Below are 19679 nucleotides of genomic sequence, written 5' to 3' on the forward strand. Positions count from 1 at the left end.
TCTTCAAAGTTCCTGAAGCTCCTAAAGAAGTTGTACTTGAAAAGAAAGTATCTGTGGCTGTGCCCAAAAAACCGGAAGCCCCACGAGCAAAAGGTATTTATTCCCACTCCTCTGTTAAGAAAATCTTATTGTCTGTACACTTCACAATCATTGTAAAATATGCCTTTGCCATTCATAAACTATAAAATACTAATATCTTTCAAGTACCTGAAGCTGCTCAAGAAGCGGTCCCAGAAAAGAAAATTCCCAAGGCACCAATCAAAAAACCAGAAGCCCCCCCAGTTACAGGTACATGTCAGCTCAACCTTATCCTGCAGAAGAAATCTCTCTTCCATTCCTGAAAACAATTTTAGTCCATTGCTCTTCATTAACCTAAGTATAAAACTACTAATATCTTTCAAGTGCCAGAAGTTCCTCAAGAAGCTGCAGAGAAAGAAATTCCCGTGGCTCCACCCAAAAAACCAGAAGTTACAACTGTCCCAGGTACACTTTAGCCCTGACTTCATTCTGCAGAAGAGATATCTTCTCTCCTACTTTAAACAATTTTAGCCCATTTCTCTTCATTAACTTAAGTCTAAAACTACTAATATCTTTCAAGTGCCTGAAGCTCAAGAAGTTGTCCCAGAAAAGAAAGTTCCCAAAGCTCCGCCCAAAAAACCAGAAGCCCCACCTGCCACAGGTATTTTCACCCCTGTCCTTTTCTGCAGAAGAAATATCTCTTCTGATCTTAGAAATATTTCAGTCCTTTTATCTCATTAACCTAAGTGAAAAACTACTAATATCTTTCAAGTGCCTGAAGTTCCACAAGAAATTGCCCCAGAAAAGAAAACACTGGTACCTCCTAAAAGGCCAGAAGTTCCACCTGTTACAGGTACTTGTCATTTGACCTTAAGTTTCAGAAGATCCAATTCCTCTGCTGTATATTTTTTTTTTAGTAGTCTCCATAGCTCTAGAAAAATAATAAAAAATATATATATCTTTTAATGCCCAGAGGCTCCCAAAGAAGAAAAAACCCATAAGAAAAAGAAAAGATTAGGCCATTGAGATAATCCACATAAAAAAAAAAGAACATGGAGAGAATCCACACATGATAAAAAAAAAGGAAATATAAAGTACACAACGTAGAACATAGCTAATACAAGAAGAAATCAATAAAATATCCTTTGCACAGTGAAATAAAAAAAAATAATACAAAAAAAAAGAAATTTATATAACAAGTAAGAATCTTAATAAAACACATAGAAAATTTCTGCACTAATATACTTTTAAGCAGCAGAGGCCCCAAAGAAGTTGTCTGCTGACAAGAACAGTGCCAAGTGACTCCTCCTACAAAAACTGAAGTCCCACCCCTGTTATAAGTCATTTGCACCTGGCTATATGCCCGACGTCAGGCTTCAGAAGATTGCCGAAGCTCTTCTGTTCTTGAAGATATTTTTCTAGTGGTCTATCCATAATGCCAGTAATTTCACTAATATCTTTTTAGTAACAGAAGCATACAGAGAGTATAGAAAAGCACCTTGGCTCCTCCTAAAAACGCCTGAAGTCCCACCTGTTAAAGGTATCTCTGTCCACTGCTTTAGGCTTCAGAGATCAAACTCTTCTGCTCTTCCAAAATATTTTTTTCTGAGGTCTTCCTTCATAAGCTCCTAAATGTAATTTTCACTAATATTGCTTTTAAGTGGCCAGAGCTCCCAAAGAGGTTGTTCCTGAAAACGAAAGTGCCCTTGCTCCTCTAAAAAGCCTGAAGTCCCACCTGTTAAACGGTATTTGGTCATTGACTTTAACTTCAGAAGATCTATCTCTTCTACTCTTCGAAACATATTCTTTCCCTGAATCGCGGTCTCCACTGCGATCAACTCGTCTAAATGTACCAGTCTTCACTAATATCGTTCTAACCGCTTCCGCACCGAAGCTCCAAAGAGTTGGTTCCTGAGAAAAGAAAGTACCCAGGGACTCCTCCTAAAGAGCCCTGAGTCCCACCTGTTAAAGTATTTAATCAACTGATTTTAGGCTATCGCAAAGATCAAGCTCTCTGCTCTGGAAATTATTTTTCTAGTCGGTCTTCATAATGCCTAAATACCTAATTCACCTACAATACTACCTTCAAGTGCCTGAGCGGGCTCCCAAAGAAGGCTTACGTTCCTGAACAACCGACAGAGTGGCAGTGGCCTCTCCTAAAACACCCTGAAGTGGCCACCCCACAAAAGGTAGATACCCTCATGTTTGCTGTGTTTTGATTATTGTTGTTGTCTTTAACTTTGTCTAATAATGAAAATCAGCTAATATCTTTAAAGTCCGCGAGAGGTGCCAATACGGCAGCTGTCTCAGAAAGGAAGGGCCGTGAAGCTATTCCTCCGCAAATCCGAACAGCCTCGCCCAGAAGGATAATAATGAAACTATTCAAATTACTGGTTTTTTAAAATACAAACTCTCTCCTTAGTGTTGTAAAAACTTTTTTTTGCAAACTATTGCATGTATTTTAGTCAATTCTGGCATTAAAATGAGCTCATGTCTTTAAAGCTTTCGAGGAGCCTGAGGAAGTTGCCCCAGAAGAGCCTCCTGCTGAAGTTGTGGAAGAGCCAGAGCCGGCTGCGCCTCCACAAGGTACCTGGCAAGAAAGCTGCTGGGACATGTCAGCTGCTCTTTCCCCTTCCTGCCCTGATAATTCTGGGCGCTCTGAGCTTTTGTATCATTTCTCAATCTTCATTCTTTCTAAAACATACCTTCTAATTCTTTAGTGACCGTGCCACCTAAGAAACCTGTCCCAGAAAAGAAAGCACCTGCTATTGTTGCCAAAAAACCTGAACCACCACCGGTGAAAGGTATTCCTCACTGCCACTAACTCCCTATCAAAAAACTGTCTTTAAAGTGCCATATTCCACTGTTCTGCCTCATGATTTTCACATTTCATTGAAACCATGAGCTTAAACAACTACTAATATCTTTTATAGTGCCTGAGGTGCCCAAGGAGGTTGTTCCTGAAAAGAAGGTGCCTCCAGTGGTTCCCAAAAAGCCAGAAGCCCCACCTGCTAAAGGTATATGTAGCTTTCCACTGTTTGATGGAGGCAGATGGAGCCCCCAGCTTCTAAAAGGGTTTTGTTCTGTGTAAATGTGATGGATGTTTACTGGTGATTGTTTCTAATGTTAAAATACTAATATCTTTGAAGTGCCTGAAGTTCCAAAAGAAGTTGTTCCAGAAAAGAAAGTAGCTGTTCCCAAAAAGCCAGAAGTCCCACCAGCAAAAGGTACATGTCACTAATGAGATTCTGCAGAAAAGCACTCACTCTTGTCTAAAAAGTCACCTATTATCAAACCCTTTATTTGCCAATCCTCTTAAATCTACAACTACAAAACTGTCATTCTGGATTTTTAGGGTGTAAATGCTTTTAATAACATCACTGACTTTTAAAAGTGACATATTTACTTATTACAAGCATTGGAAAAGTTTACTAACTTGGTTTGTTTATTCTTAATAGGCCATATTTTCCTCCCCACTATATGAGGATCCAAAGACAGATCACTGACCTTATTGTGAAATTTGTTCTTGGATCTGTCCCTGGGTTATTTGAGCAAAATGTGAAGTAGATGTGGTATAAATTTAATATACTTCTCAACTACTCATACGAAAAACTAATTAATATCTTTAAAGTGCCAGAAGTGCCAAAGAAACCTGTCTTGGAAGAGAAACCAGCTGTTCCTGTTCCGGAAAGAGTGGAGTCTCCTCCCCCAGAAGGTACACGTGAGACCGATCATTAATGACCTTGCCACTTGTGACTATTTCTAATTTAAGCTTTGTTCTTCTTCCTTCCTAACTCATTATTTCTTGGTCATTTTCTAACCTTTAATTATTTGTCTTAATTCATTATTCTAAATTAGCTCCAATCTCAAATCTATTTTGGGTTATTGGTCCACAGTATCTACATAAGTCATAGTAAGCTGTATTAAACAAAGCTTCTCCAATGTACACAGAAAGTAAGACAGGAGAACTAATGATTATAAATGACATTAAACACTAAAAGGGCTTTGCAAGCATTCGAATCAATAGACAAAGAAGTTAGTGCAAATGAGATAGATTTTATCTTAACAAAAATAAGAGAAGGTATTAATTGAAACAAAAGAAGAAATCAAGATTACTATTTGTCATGTTTAGTGTTTGTCCATCTTAGAATATTGTTCCATACATTGAAATAAAATTAACTAATATCTTTAAAGTATATGAAGAACCTGAGGAAATTGCTCCCGAAGAGGAAGAGCCAGTTCCTGTCGCAGAAGAGGAGGAACCAAAAGCACCACCTCCAGCAGGTACAAAGCAGAATTCACTGCATGGGAAAATACAGTCATTTCATTTTTGTGTCTATATATCTTCTTCAAGGCAAAATATCAGTCTTGTACCTTATTGCCTGAAATCTGACTACATTAAAAACAAAAGTCATTTCTACACATACAACTTTGGTCCCGCAGAATTTGGTCCCACATATACCAAGAAATATGTGTGGCTTTTAATTCATTCATTAGCATTACATTTTTCATTGTAATCATCTAATTCTAAAAGAAATTCCTATTATTCAAGTGCCTGAAGAGCCCAAGAAGATCATCCCAGAGAAGAAAGTTCCTGTCATCAAAAAACCAGAAGCACCACCTCCTAAAGGTACTCATGTTAAAATGAATACTTCATTTTTGTGGTGTCTACAATTTTACACTCTTTTCTTATTGTGTGTTGTGTTATATCATACGTTTGTTAACTCTTATCTGTATGTTATGGTGTTCAATAAACTTGTATGTATATCTTACATCTTGCAACTTTGTATTATTAAATGCTACTAATATCTTTAAAGAACCTGAGATGCCAAAGAAAGTTGTTCCAGTGAAGAAGGTCCCAACTGTTAAGAAGCCAGAAACACCAGCAGCTAAAGGTATTCATATCATCATTGGCATCATAAAAAAGAAAATATTCTGATATCTTAAAGTGTAATCCAATAAGTTGTCCTCATTGTCCTTGCATAACTAAGGACAAAAATTTCCTTATTTTGCTTTCATTAATTTTAATGCTGCTCCAATAAATGCAGGTTTTTTATTCTTAATATTTAAAATGTTTTAAATACTCTTTTAAAACAAAACTAATATCTTCAAAGTGCCTGAGGTGCCCAAGAAACTTGTTCCAGTAAGGAAAGAACCTGTGCCTGTTACCAAAAAACCAGAAGTTCTTCCAGAAAAAGGTACCTACCATGAAGAAAAAATAGATTTATCTAACTGCTATTTAAGCATGTTAATAATAGGTCTTAGAGAAAAACATACTGATTGTGAATTTATGTTAAAACCACATTGCACAGAAAAAAGGGAAATAATGAAGGGGAAAAAACTGAAACAGACAAGCAGGAGTGAAAAAATGAATGGGATTCAGTTGTGGCGTGATATATCACATGGTTACAACTAGTAAAAAAGAAACTTCTCTCATTCAATGTGTCAAACAGCTCAATTCAACATATTTTGTTGAATGTAGACCATTAACGAGACATCATATTAGAAAAATTAAGGCCTGATCCTGTCTTCAAATAAGTTAAATCTGGTGAGAGGATAGAAAGATAACAGGACTCTAATACACACAGGAAGTGATTACACATAGCAAGTGAATTCAAAGGGCTGCAGAAACACAGGGCAAGAAAAGATTACCTTCAGGCAGAGGCATCATGGGAAGTTGTGTGGAATAATTGAATTTAAATTTTGATGGACTTTTACATGTAGAAATTAAGGAAATAAGGCCAGATGTGGTGACTCATGCCTGTAATCCCAACACTTGGGGAGGCCGAGGTGGGTGGATTACTTGAGGTCAGGAGTTCAAGACCAGCCTGGCCAACATGGTGAAACTCCGTCTCCACTAAAAATACAAAAATTAGCTGGGCGTGGTGATATGTGCCTGTAATCCCAGCTACTTGGGAGGCTGAGGCAGGAGAATCCCTTGAACCCAGGAGGCAGAGATTGCAGTGAGCCGAGATCATGCCACTGCACTCCAGCTTGGGCAACACAGTGAGCTTCTGTCTCAAAAAAAAAAAAAGAAATTGAGGACATGATATCGTATGGAAAGGGAAAAGCATACTGAAAGGCGCAGAGATAGAAGGATCTAGAATGTTCAAGGACTTTCAAGTAAACTTATACAATTTGAGTAGGGATTGGCTGTGGAATGTCTTGAAAGATAATACCAGATATAAAGATGGGGTCATATTTTGGAGTACTTCAAATGCCAGGAAAAGGCTTGTACTTTTTTCTATAGGCAATAGGAGGCTTCAAAGGTTTTGCAGCAGGCTTACATATTAATAGGATTTGGGCTTTAGAAAGGTAACTGACAGCAATTTCAGCTGCTAAATAGTAAAGACCCATTGCAATTATTTAAGGTCTTTAAGAGTTGGACAAGATCCGTGGTGGTAGAAATGGAAAGGGGCACTGGGTTTGAGAGAAATGGAGACTGAGTGGCCTCTGACCATTGTCAAAACCATTAGGGAAATTGAGGAGCCCAAGATCATTGTAAGGTTTAAAGCTAGACGGCCAAAAGAATGGTTCACTGGGTCTCTGAACACATGTTAGAGGAAGATGGTAGATGTATTTTTCACCTTTAAAGCATAAAAGTTGGGAGTGTGCCTCAGGAGCTTAAGAAAGAGATCAGGCCTAGAGATGTAGCTTAAAGTCATTCACATGGAAATAAGAATTGAGTATGCAGGAACAATTACTCAGAAAATGTACAGCAAATTTTTTTAAGTGTCAAAGTTAGACCAGTGGGAAAACACCTTTGTTGAAGGGTACACAGAGGAACAGAAGCAAATGAAGAAGGCTGAGAAGATTCATATATAAAATTAGGATGTCCAAAATGGTGCACGTCTCAGAAGCCATTTTTCCCATGAAATCTTCTAAGATGAAGCTCTTGCCCCTGCATTCTTTGCCTGCTCTTTAGACAATTTTGCATGTCTTCTAAATTCTTAATAGTAAACAAAATCATATCTTTAAAGTGCCCAAAGTACCCGAGAAAATCATCCCAGAAAAGGAAGTGTCTGTGCCTATCCCTGCAGAGCCAGAAGCTCCACCTGCTGAAGGTACATGGCTTCTCCATAAATCTTGTAAAGATGACAATTGTCTTCATCCTCTTGCTTTGATTGTAGATGAATCTTATGTATTTGTCTATCCGTCTCATGTATTGAAGTTATTGATATTTGGGGGTCATCTGAATAATCTGTTATAGAGTGTTACTTAATGTAGCTAGGTTGATATGTTAGAATAGTAGTTGCAGTATTCTGTTCTAAATATAGTCTAAAATAAAACACTATGTTTTTTAAAGTTGAAGAGACTCCTGAGGAAATAATATATGAAGAAAAAGCATCTATAACCATTGGTAGAAAAGAGACTCCCCCTGTTGAAGGTATATATATATATATTTTAATATCCTGAAGATTCCTGTTAGAATTACAAAAGCATTTACAGGACACTATTCCTTCTTGAAATTATATACAAGATCTGTCTAGCATGTTTGACTGCTTTATTTTTGAAATAGTTACACTTCTTTCAAGTTAGAATCTTTAATTTGGTTACTCTTGTTGGTAATTATAAATTCCAAAAGGTACAGTTTACTGAAGCAAAATGGAATAATTGCCTTGGATCCTCAAATGATAACACAGTATCAAATTTTAAAACTCATCGCATTTGCCATCAATATACATTGAATAATCTAATTAATAGGCAGTTCAAATATAAGAACTTATACGTGAATTTTTCTATACGTGAATTTGTATGAATTGTATATTTTTATTTTGTGACTGTAATCTTTGCATCAATGTGAAATTTCTAAGAGTCTTTTTGAAGAACTTTACAACTTCATATCCTTTGTCAAAATTCTTTAAAGAACGTGAAATTGAAAAGTACATTAAACCTGAAGAGCCTGAACCTGAACCACAGCCTGAAGAAATACCAATAAAAGGTATTCAATCCAGTGGACTTAAATCTTCTTTATCATATTCTTTCTCTTTAAATGTATATGGTTTATGTTGTTGTACATATGTATTATGTCTGTTCCCATTTGTATGTAAAGTATTCTTCGTTTTAAATGTGAACCTCATTCTTAGGTTTCTATGTAACTTGTACTGTTTATTTCATGTCAATTGTGGCTTGTTTGGATGCTTTGTTTGTTGTTGTTATTGGTGCCTTTGCTGTATTTCTCATCATCTGTGTAAAGGGTTGATATTTTTATGTTTTATGTTCTGTGTTTTGTGTTGGATACTGGTATTATGTACCTTAAAAAGTAAACTTTGTACTTCATATATATACATATATGTGTGTGTATATTATATATAAATTATATATATAATTTCTATTAAATATTCCACATATCCCCATGCTAACATATACATATACTAACACCTCTGAAATACTCTTTCAAGAACCTGAACCTGAAAAGAAGGTTATTGAGAAACCAAAACTCAAACCAAGACCCCCAGCTCCTCCACCTGCTCCACCTAAGGAAGATGTGAGGGAGAAAATATTCCAACTTAAAGGTAAAAAATGCCACTTCCAAAGTTTTATTAGCCTGCTTCAAACTTCTATCCAGCCATCTGAAATGACGCTTGCAAGAAATGTATGACTCTTAGAAGTATGTACTTTCAGACATGATTGTACTGTGAGATTGCATAGAGTTGTGTCTTCTGCTGCCCCATGGTTCCTGGGTTGCTTGTCATGTCATGCCTGCTGCTGCAAAAGTCAGAAAGTACACTGATAGCATCATCGGGATATCTGAATGCAGGGGTTATCCAATTAACTTTCTTTTGTGGAGTGGGGAGAAAAGAGTTTTCTGATTTCAAAGCCTGATTGCTATACATATCATTGCGGTCTTATGCTTAAGGAATATATAAGAAATCTTTGCAAGATATTTTCAATATTGCAGTAACACATTTACATAAAAGCCAAAACTTTGTTCTTAAAGAATTGCATGTGCTTTTAAATATATTACAAGTAATATAGTTATGATCTCCAATAGCTGATATGTGCTTATATATCATGAAAGGAAAGCATATGAATGACTTGTTACTGTTCCCCTATCTTTTTTTTTTTCTTGCAACTTAAAGAAGTGTTCTGTGTGGTTCTCAGGGGAGCTGGAAAGAGTGGTTATGAAGACATTTGGTATCCAGCATCTCTTCCTATTATTAAACTTCCCTTTCACCTTCTTATATTTTGATTTTCTATGAATTGACACAATGTAACTTAATTTTAAAATATCAGTTTCTTTAAAAGCTGAAACAAACTGGCAAAACATATTATTCTTATTTTAACAAAAAGTTGTCTTGTGATGTCATATGATCCCCCAATCTAAAATTATCTAGATGTAATCTTAGATATGCACTTTCCCCATACAGACCCATGTATCTACAAACCAGAGTCTTCCAGCATAAGACATTGCTGCTGGTGATTCTTGCCCTCTACAACCCTCATGGCCTTTAGGGGGACCCTCTGGCACCTCTTGAAAGGCCACCCATCTGTTAATTGATACTCCATGAGGACACACACATAAATACATTTCCCTTAACGTAAAACGTATGCTCAAAGGAAAATTTCTTCCTCCTGCCAATAACAAAAATTGCCTTATTTCTCTGCTGGTCTTTAATTAACTACTGAGCTTTGGAGTAAAACTGCAGTCTGTTTTCATGGTTCGAATGCTGCTTGTATGTTCTTTGGAAGCTGTTCTTGGCTGTTATTAATGCTTTCTGGTTATAAGCAAAGCTTGGTTTTGATTCTTGGAGTAGAAAGTTAATCACTTGCTTCAGATTAAATATACAAATAACAAAAGTAAAATCATATTCTTTAAAGCTGTTCCAAAGAAGAAAGTTCCTGAAAACCTGAGGTTCCAGAAAAGTGGAGCTTACACCTCTGAAAGGTATTTCACAGGCTGAAAAATACATACTTATGTGGTAGCCCTTTTCCTGACTCCTCGCTGTTTCTGCCTCGTTGAATGTTCTGTCTCTCTTTTTCAACCATCAGAGAGTAGTCCCATTCATTTCTTATATTTCTGTGGCTTTTATGGTCCTGGCTCATAAGTGTGGCTTCCTTTGTCTCCCATCCCTTTCATACATTGCATAGACATGGTCTATCTTTGTCTCATCTGCATATGTCTTCTTGCATTTTCCTAAACTTAAAAATATCAAATTTTACTGGTTAGCCAGAATTGATATCAAGAGACATGTGAGATTAAAATGCTGAGAGCTATTAGTAAACTGTTTTGACATTTCCCTGACATAAGCATTTTAGCCAATGTAATAAGCATTAAAAATAAGTCTTATCTTCCTTTTATATTATTAAGGTTATTTGTAGGGATTTCCTTAGGACTTGCGTGTCAGTCTCTTCTCACTGGCTCTAAGGCATTCTCTGAGGTGTACAGAATTCACATTTCAGAAAAATTTCCTTATTGCTGTAGGTAATTTTCAAAATGTATTTTCTGTAAACAGTATTTTCCTAATAAGGTCTCATCTAAAATTAGACCCTAAAGAAAACTAAATGAATTATAAGAGTCTAGAAAACAGCTATCAAAATAAATTTAATTTTCTAGTGGGTAGCAGTGTTCTGTTCAAGTAATCAACACATTCAGACCTAGAAATTAAGACTCTGGTCACTCTGAAATTTTGGGGAAAAAAGTCATCCATATAAATATACATTTCCTGATTTCATAAAAGGGAGATTACAAAATGATGTTATCATGGATATTGATCATAAACATTAAAATAGCACATAATCACATATAATGACTTTAAAAATAATAGCTACAATGGTGGGTTCTCAAACATCAGTAAGATTTTAAAATAAAATAATAATATAAAAAATGCACAGATATATTTTCACTATGTCCATTATATCAGTAAGGAAAATCTATAATATGCCTCCTCACTTTACATTAATTAGATGCATGTGCTTCCTTCTGGGTTTGAGGAATAAAAATAGTTATTAAGAAGATTGGTACCTTTAAAATAGTATTGAAGGCCAACACAATTTATCCTGGATAAAATATGTAATGTTTAACTGTAAAATTTTTACTTAAAGTATTTGGCATTAGAAAAAAATGATTATTCAAAATAAAATACATATTTGCCTATTGCAGGTTTAAATTTTTGAAATAAGAGTTAAGCAATGTTATCTTTATCACATAAAACAATTTAATGAGTTGCAAATATCTTGTTTAAAGCCCTAAATAGAAAATTTTATAGAAATATCTAAAAATTCAGATTTCTGACAGTGAGCAAATAGTTACATGATACAAATAAATATTGTTCTAAATTAGATTTTAATTGACATTAGTAGAGAGGAAAATGGTTTAATAATCACCACGTATTCCTTTCTTTCACCATTCAAATCTGTGAGGGCCGTAATAGCAAAAGAGGCCGCTCTATAAAATAGCATCACCCACCATGCTCAGTATTCACTGTAGAGGAAATTAATTTTGAATTCCTTGCATTCCTTAATTTGAATGAATTTAAGAACATTTTCTTATTTACAAAAAATGAGCTTCCAACACCAGCTTTGAGATTTTATAATTCTATAATTTTAAATATTTTATCCAGTATTATTTCAAAAAGGAAATCTTAAGAAAGGATACTCTTTTTCTGTTCAGAAAGTGAGATGTGGCCCTTCCCCAGCATCAAAGTCACAAATCGGAACCCTTGGCCACCATCTTCCCTCAGTGGAGAAGACTGAATGATGGCACTAACACTTGCCAGTATCATTTTCATACATTTAGTGGTTGGGGGGATAACATCGTAGATTTGGACAATCTGCAGTTGCAGTTTGGGACAAAGATGCTGTCAAGAACCCTATAGTTTGATTAAAGATTCATAAAGTCAGTACAGAGCAACATCCTCTACAAGCATTTAAAATGAATACATTTGCCTGCAGTTAACGGAGTTGAATTTCATCACAAGGCTGTATAGATATTTATACAGAGGAGATAACTTGAAATGTATCATTTAAACTTAAATTCTGTGGTATTTATATGCAGTGAAAATTGTTACTTAATGCACTACAGTTAACTAGTTTTAGGAGAGACATTTTTCTTGTTGAAATTCCGTTTTTATATAAATTCACTTCAAAATTTGAAATCATATTCTTTTAAGTGCCTGGAGGTGAAAAGAAAGTTCGCAAATTACTTCCTGAACGTAAACCTGAACCAAAGGAAGAAGTTGTTCTGAAAAGCGGTATAGTATTTTTCAACCATTCTGTCAGCGTTAAGTAATTTTAAAAATGAACTTGAAAGCTTACAAAATGTTTCTGTCCTTTGGTTTTCTTTGAATTGGTTCACTATTTATCAAAATTTGTTTGTAGTTTCACTGAAAATTAAGAAAAATGTCATTTCCAGATCTTTTTTTAAAAAAAAGACAGAAATTTTGTGAGCATTCACAGTATTTTGAAATTTAAAATGTTAATAGGCATAACTAAGTTGATAATATTCTAAACTAACAACAACCATGACTGCCATTTTCATAACCAAATTATGTAGTAAAGTACACTAAACCTATTAAATACCTTACATGAAACTACTTTAGCTTAAATTCAATATTCAGTTTTAAAGCATGACACAGGATCACCACAACTAATAAATAACATCTTTAAAAAACTGAACATTTCTTTCCGACTAATACAATATTAAAGAATGTGAAACAAGATAGTCAAATGAAGAATTAAGTTCTAACATTGTCTTCACATAGAATTACTGATTTTTAGGCTACCTTTCTTTGGATATCTCTGCTTAAGTAAACTTTCTACTTATTTACATACTCATTAAATCATTAACATTTAATTATTATTATAATTCGTTGCTATTCAAGTTATTCATTTTGTGTTGGAGCTGTTTCTCCCACAGACTTGTCTCAGGATATACCCTCTATAAAGACAGAAGCAAAGTAACTTTGAGTGCTATTGTAATTAACATAACAACCTTTGATTCAAAAAAAAAAGAAAAAACTTTTAGTGTAAATGCTTACTTTCCAGAGTGCTAGGTAGCATGCTATTTTTCATTTTCCTTGCTTTGTACATTATTTGCATTTGTCAAGCTTATTCAACATCTTCATTAGTTTGTCTTGGTTTACATATAAACCTTTTTGTCTTTAAAGTTCTAAGAAAAAGACCTGAAGAAGAAGAGCCTAAAGTAGAACCTAAAAAACTAGAAAAAGTTAAAAAACCTGCAGGTAGGAATCTCAGTGACAATTTGTAAGAATATCTTTTAACAGTATGGACATTTAACAAAAGGTTTATGTTGTAAACATAAATGAAGTTAGATGTAAACATGGCTTCATATTTCATCTGTGATGTAGTCTTTGTTTTCCATTGTCTGCTTTCTGTTTAAATATTTTTATAGTAATTCCCAAATCCATTCATGTATTTCCCTGCACTTCATTCTTATCATTCCTTTGCAACTTAAGTTCCTCCAGTAGAAATGACTGAAATAATCAAGTGGCTATTCATGGGAGGTTGTCGGCAAAGGTTTCATAATCTGGGAGCTTTTAAATGGATTGACTTTTATCATTAGCCTCTTCTCAAAGGGTGTAATTATTGGGAACTATTATAGAAGTGATTTAGAAGGAGAGAGCTATGGGGAGTGGAAGACAAGTTGATGGAATAAAAGGAACAAAAATAAATGGAAGCAGAGTCAAGAAAATAAAATAGAAATTAACTGATAAACTATAAGGTTTTTTAAAAAGCCATCAATAGAGTTTTTGAAAAATAAATTGATATTTCAGATGAGTTGCTCCCTAAATATTCAAATATTAACACTAAAAAAAAAAAATCTTATCTTAAAGTACCAGAACCACCACCTCCAAAACCTGCTGAAGAGGTTGAAGTACCTACTGTTACAAAAAGAGAAAGGAAGATTCCTGAACCAACAAAAGGTACAAATCTACTGGCATTCTTAGTTGTCTCTAAAAATGCAAATATGTATCATTTAAAATATTGTTACACTGACATAAAGATTTGAACACATGACCTTAATCTGTTCATCACATATGGCTTAATTTTCTTTATCATCTCACTCTCCTATGCAATTGGCTAATGATTACCCAGTTGCTAAATAAGTTACCAGAAAAAAAAATTGTATTTATGGGCAATGAGATAAATAACAACATTAAAACCAAGAACATTGCCTTACTATATTTTCCAAATATTTTGTTTAAAATGAAAACTAATCAAATACTTGATTTGATAATTATATGTATATAAATTCTAATGTCTTCCAAGATATGTGGGCTTAATTTTGGTTTTGACTTTGTGAAAAACTTCAAAAATCCTGTAATAATCTGCCCTCTACTCTGAATTATTTCAGTGCCTGAAATCAAGCCACCAATACCTCTCCCTGGACCTGAACCGAAACCAAAGCCTGAAGCAGGTGAGCAAGCTTATCCTCAACGTCAACAGCATATTCCTTCTTGATTCACACACATAACATGTACTTAATAAAAGATAGTAGGTGAAAGTCAGTATATATCAAATGATTTCTGATGTCTCANGTAAAATTTTTACTTAAAGTATTTGGCATTAGAAAAAAATGATTATTCAAAATAAAATACATATTTGCCTATTGCAGGTTTAAATTTTGAAATAAGAGTTAAGCAATGTTATCTTTATCACATAAAACAATTTAATGAGTTGCAAATATCTTGTTTAAAGCCCTAAATAGAAAATTTTATAGAAATATCTAAAATTCAGATTTCTGACAGTGAGCAAATAGTTACATGATACAAATAAATATTGTTCTAAATTAGATTTTAATTGACATTAGTAGAGAGGAAAATGGTTTAATAATCACCACGTATTCCTTTCTTTCACCATTCAAATCTGTGAGGGCCGTAATAGCAAAAGAGGCCGCTCTATAAAATAGCATCACCCACCATGCTCAGTATTCACTGTAGAGGAAATTAATTTTGAATTCCTTGCATTCCTTAATTTGAATGAATTTAAGAACATTTTCTTATTTACAAAAAATGAGCTTCCAACACCAGCTTTGAGATTTTATAATTCTATAATTTTAAATATTTTATCCAGTATTATTTCAAAAGGAAATCTTAAGAAAGGATACTCTTTTCTGTTCAGAAAGTGAGATGTGGCCCTTCCCCAGCATCAAAGTCACAAATCGGAACCCTTGGCCACCATCTTCCCTCAGTGGAGAAGACTGAATGATGGCACTAACACTTGCCAGTATCATTTTCATACATTTAGTGGTTGGGGGGATAACATCGTAGATTTGGACAATCTGCAGTTGCAGTTTGGGACAAAGATGCTGTCAAGAACCCTATAGTTTGATTAAAGATTCATAAAGTCAGTACAGAGCAACATCCTCTACAAGCATTTAAAATGAATACATTTGCCTGCAGTTAACGGAGTTGAATTTCATCACAAGGCTGTATAGATATTTATACAGAGGAGATAACTTGAAATGTATCATTTAAACTTAAATTCTGTGGTATTTATATGCAGTGAAAATTGTTACTTAATGCACTACAGTTAACTAGTTTTAGGAGAGACATTTTCTTGTTGAAATTCCGTTTTATATAAATTCACTTCAAAATTTGAAATCATATTCTTTTAAGTGCCTGGAGGTGAAAAGAAAGTTCGCAAATTACTTCCTGAACGTAAACCTGAACCAAAGGAAGAAGTTGTTCTGAAAAGCGGTATAGTATTTTCAACCATTCTGTCAGCGTTAAGTAATTTTAAAATGAACTTGAAAGCTTACAAAATGTTTCTGTCCTTTGGTTTTCTTTGAATTGGTTCACTATTTATCAAAATTTGTTTGTAGTTTCACTGAAAATTAAGAAAATGTCATTTCCAGATCTTTTTTTAAAAAAAAGACAGAAATTTTGTGAGCATTCACAGTATTTTGAAATTTAAAATGTTAATAGGCATAACTAAGTTGATAATATTCTAAACTAACAACAACCATGACTGCCATTTTCATAACCAAATTATGTAGTAAAGTACACTAAACCTATTAAATACCTTACATGAAACTACTTTAGCTTAAATTCAATATTCAGTTTTAAAGCATGACACAGGATCACCACAACTAATAAATAACATCTTTAAAAAACTGAACATTTCTTTCCGACTAATACAATATTAAAGAATGTGAAACAAGATAGTCAAATGAAGAATTAAGTTCTAACATTGTCTTCACATAGAATTACTGATTTTAGGCTACCTTTCTTTGGATATCTCTGCTTAAGTAAACTTTCTACTTATTTACATACTCATTAAATCATTAACATTTAATTATTATTATAATTCGTTGCTATTCAAGTTATTCATTTTGTGTTGGAGCTGTTTCTCCCACAGACTTGTCTCAGGATATACCCTCTATAAAGACAGAAGCAAAGTAACTTTGAGTGCTATTGTAATTAACATAACAACCTTTGATTCAAAAAAAAAAGAAAAAACTTTTAGTGTAAATGCTTACTTTCCAGAGTGCTAGGTAGCATGCTATTTTCATTTTCCTTGCTTTGTACATTATTTGCATTTGTCAAGCTTATTCAACATCTTCATTAGTTTGTCTTGGTTTACATATAAACCTTTTGTCTTTAAAGTTCTAAGAAAAGACCTGAAGAAGAAGAGCCTAAAGTAGAACCTAAAAAACTAGAAAAGTTAAAAAACCTGCAGGTAGGAATCTCAGTGACAATTTGTAAGAATATCTTTTAACAGTATGGACATTTAACAAAAGGTTTATGTTGTAAACATAAATGAAGTTAGATGTAAACATGGCTTCATATTTCATCTGTGATGTAGTCTTTGTTTTCCATTGTCTGCTTTCTGTTTAAATATTTTATAGTAATTCCCAAATCCATTCATGTATTTCCCTGCACTTCATTCTTATCATTCCTTTGCAACTTAAGTTCCTCCAGTAGAAATGACTGAAATAATCAAGTGGCTATTCATGGGAGGTTGTCGGCAAAGGTTTCATAATCTGGGAGCTTTTAAATGGATTGACTTTTATCATTAGCCTCTTCTCAAAGGGTGTAATTATTGGGAACTATTATAGAAGTGATTTAGAAGGAGAGAGCTATGGGGAGTGGAAGACAAGTTGATGGAATAAAAGGAACAAAATAAATGGAAGCAGAGTCAAGAAAATAAAATAGAAATTAACTGATAAACTATAAGGTTTTTTAAAAGCCATCAATAGAGTTTTGAAAATAAATTGATATTTCAGATGAGTTGCTCCCTAAATATTCAAATATTAACACTAAAAAAAAAAATCTTATCTTAAAGTACCAGAACCACCACCTCCAAAACCTGCTGAAGAGGTTGAAGTACCTACTGTTACAAAAGAGAAAGGAAGATTCCTGAACCAACAAAAGGTACAAATCTACTGGCATTCTTAGTTGTCTCTAAAATGCAAATATGTATCATTTAAAATATTGTTACACTGACATAAAGATTTGAACACATGACCTTAATCTGTTCATCACATATGGCTTAATTTTCTTTATCATCTCACTCTCCTATGCAATTGGCTAATGATTACCCAGTTGCTAAATAAGTTACCAGAAAAAAAAATTGTATTTATGGGCAATGAGATAAATAACAACATTAAAACCAAGAACATTGCCTTACTATATTTTCCAAATATTTTGTTTAAAATGAAAACTAATCAAATACTTGATTTGATAATTATATGTATATAAATTCTAATGTCTTCCAAGATATGTGGGCTTAATTTTGGTTTTGACTTTGTGAAAACTTCAAAATCCTGTAATAATCTGCCCTCTACTCTGAATTATTTCAGTGCCTGAAATCAAGCCACCAATACCTCTCCCTGGACCTGAACCGAAACCAAAGCCTGAAGCAGGTGAGCAAGCTTATCCTCAACGTCAACAGCATATTCCTTCTTGATTCACACACATAACATGTACTTAATAAAAGATAGTAGGTGAAAGTCAGTATATATCAAATGATTTCTGATGTCTCAATATGCTTAACATACTACTCTCTTAAAAACTAGTTATTCAAAGATTTCAAAATTATATCAGAAGAGGCAAATAAGCCACCAAATAAGCTTTTAGGAAGTGACAAATTGATACATTAATGCAATGGACATCTCTCTACAGAAGTGAAAACAATCAAACCACCTCCTGTGGAACCTGAACCAACCCCCATCGCTGCCCCAGTAACAGTGCCGGTGGTTGGAAAGAAAGCAGGTATTTATCCTGTAGCTTCCTTTTTGCTAGTTTGTTTTGGTGACTTAATAAAAGTATTCACACTTGATTAAAATTCAAGCCCTGTTTATGTTGCTACGTAGGTATAATTTCAACTTTGGAGTTTTATGATAAGTTTCTAGCCTTTCTTCATCTAATATCTTTTATCCACTTTGTCTCCTGCCCAGTGGGTGAATATTGTGCCTTAATTGGAATGTACGTTCCCGGGTTGCGCCATTTCTTTCATATGCTTTGGAGATTAAGTAATGAATATGTTTGGGGCTGATAAAAACTAAGGAGACAGGCAGAGACCCTATAAGGGTATACATATAAGAATCCCATGAAGCTTCAAATTTCCCTTATACCCTATTGGAACTATTTCTCTTTTTTAAAAAAGTCTGTATATTGGGATAATGTAAAAGTTCTGGAAATGGATAGTGTTGATGGTTGTACAACATTGTGACTGTATTTCATGCAACTGAATTGTATACTTAAAAATGGCTAAAATGATAAATTTTATGTTATAAAATATTTTACCACAAAAAAAAGAAAAAGAAAAAAGAGACTCCATAGTTCAGTCTTTGAATCTGTATAAGGAATTATATCAATAATAATTTTCTTAAATGTTCTAACTTAATGGTATAGATATCTCAAGTCCAAACTTAAAGCACCTATTAGTTGTATATGAACTATTTAGTATAGTTCATCATTTAAGTGATAATTTGAGATATAATTGATCAAAACTAATTTGATGTGTAATTGATAGTCATTGATAAACACACATCCTATTTGCCCTCTGGCTCACTATCTGGGTGACAAGATCATTCATATCCCAAACCTCAGCATCATGAAGTATATCCACATAACAAAATTGCACATGCATCCCATGAGTTTAAAATAAAAGTTGAAATTATTTTTTAAAAAAAGAAAAAAATAACAAAACCAAAAATAAAACAAAGTAAATTTAAAGTGGGGTGTGTGTGGGGGGAAATGCATATATTGATAATTTTCTAAGATGTGAAGAATCTAAGATATTCAATGTAATGCCTTGACAATTTGTTCCTATGGAGAAATGATCATCTCCACTGATAAAGCACAAAATAAAAAATTCAGGGTGAATAAAAAAAAAAAGAACTATTTGTTACATTCCACAATGAGATGTGCATAGCCCCCAGGAATAACATTTAGAAATATCCCTAAGAGCTTGACAGAGAGATTTTTTAATTTAATTTTCTGGACCTAATAAAAATTGATTATATCTTTAATAAATCAATAAATAAAACTATTCAGAAAAATTATATTATTTTAGATTATTCATTCAATAATTATATAGTCATTTTATATTTGTTTATATATTTTTATATAAATTATTTAGAAATTTTTTTATTTAAAATCTCAAAATATTTGGAGTTTACCGTGTTTAATGACATGAAAAAATATACTATATTCTTTTGACTGTAGTTTAATTTTTAATATTTATTGATT

The 19679-nt window shown here is 33.6% G+C and overlaps 1 protein-coding gene across 1 annotated transcript in view; it reads left to right on the forward strand.

The window, feature by feature from the left end:
• Positions 1-19679, forward strand: part of LOC108527098 (titin) — a 284505-nt gene that overhangs the window by 147394 nt on the left and 117432 nt on the right. The window contains 15 exon segments of the mRNA XM_017868255.1: positions 2521-2604; positions 2739-2822; positions 2952-3035; positions 3168-3245; positions 3650-3733; positions 4213-4302; positions 4571-4648; positions 8421-8534; positions 9841-9874; positions 9876-9907; positions 12132-12212; positions 13128-13202; positions 13815-13904; positions 14336-14398; positions 18108-18197. Of these exon segments, the coding sequence (XP_017723744.1) occupies positions 2521-2604; positions 2739-2822; positions 2952-3035; positions 3168-3245; positions 3650-3733; positions 4213-4302; positions 4571-4648; positions 8421-8534; positions 9841-9874; positions 9876-9907; positions 12132-12212; positions 13128-13202; positions 13815-13904; positions 14336-14398; positions 18108-18197 (1161 nt within the window).

This window comes from Rhinopithecus bieti, unplaced genomic scaffold (genome assembly GCF_001698545.2).
Source record: "Rhinopithecus bieti isolate Rb0 unplaced genomic scaffold, ASM169854v2 scaffold_3062, whole genome shotgun sequence".
In the NCBI taxonomy this organism is placed as follows: domain Eukaryota; kingdom Metazoa; phylum Chordata; class Mammalia; order Primates; family Cercopithecidae; genus Rhinopithecus; species Rhinopithecus bieti.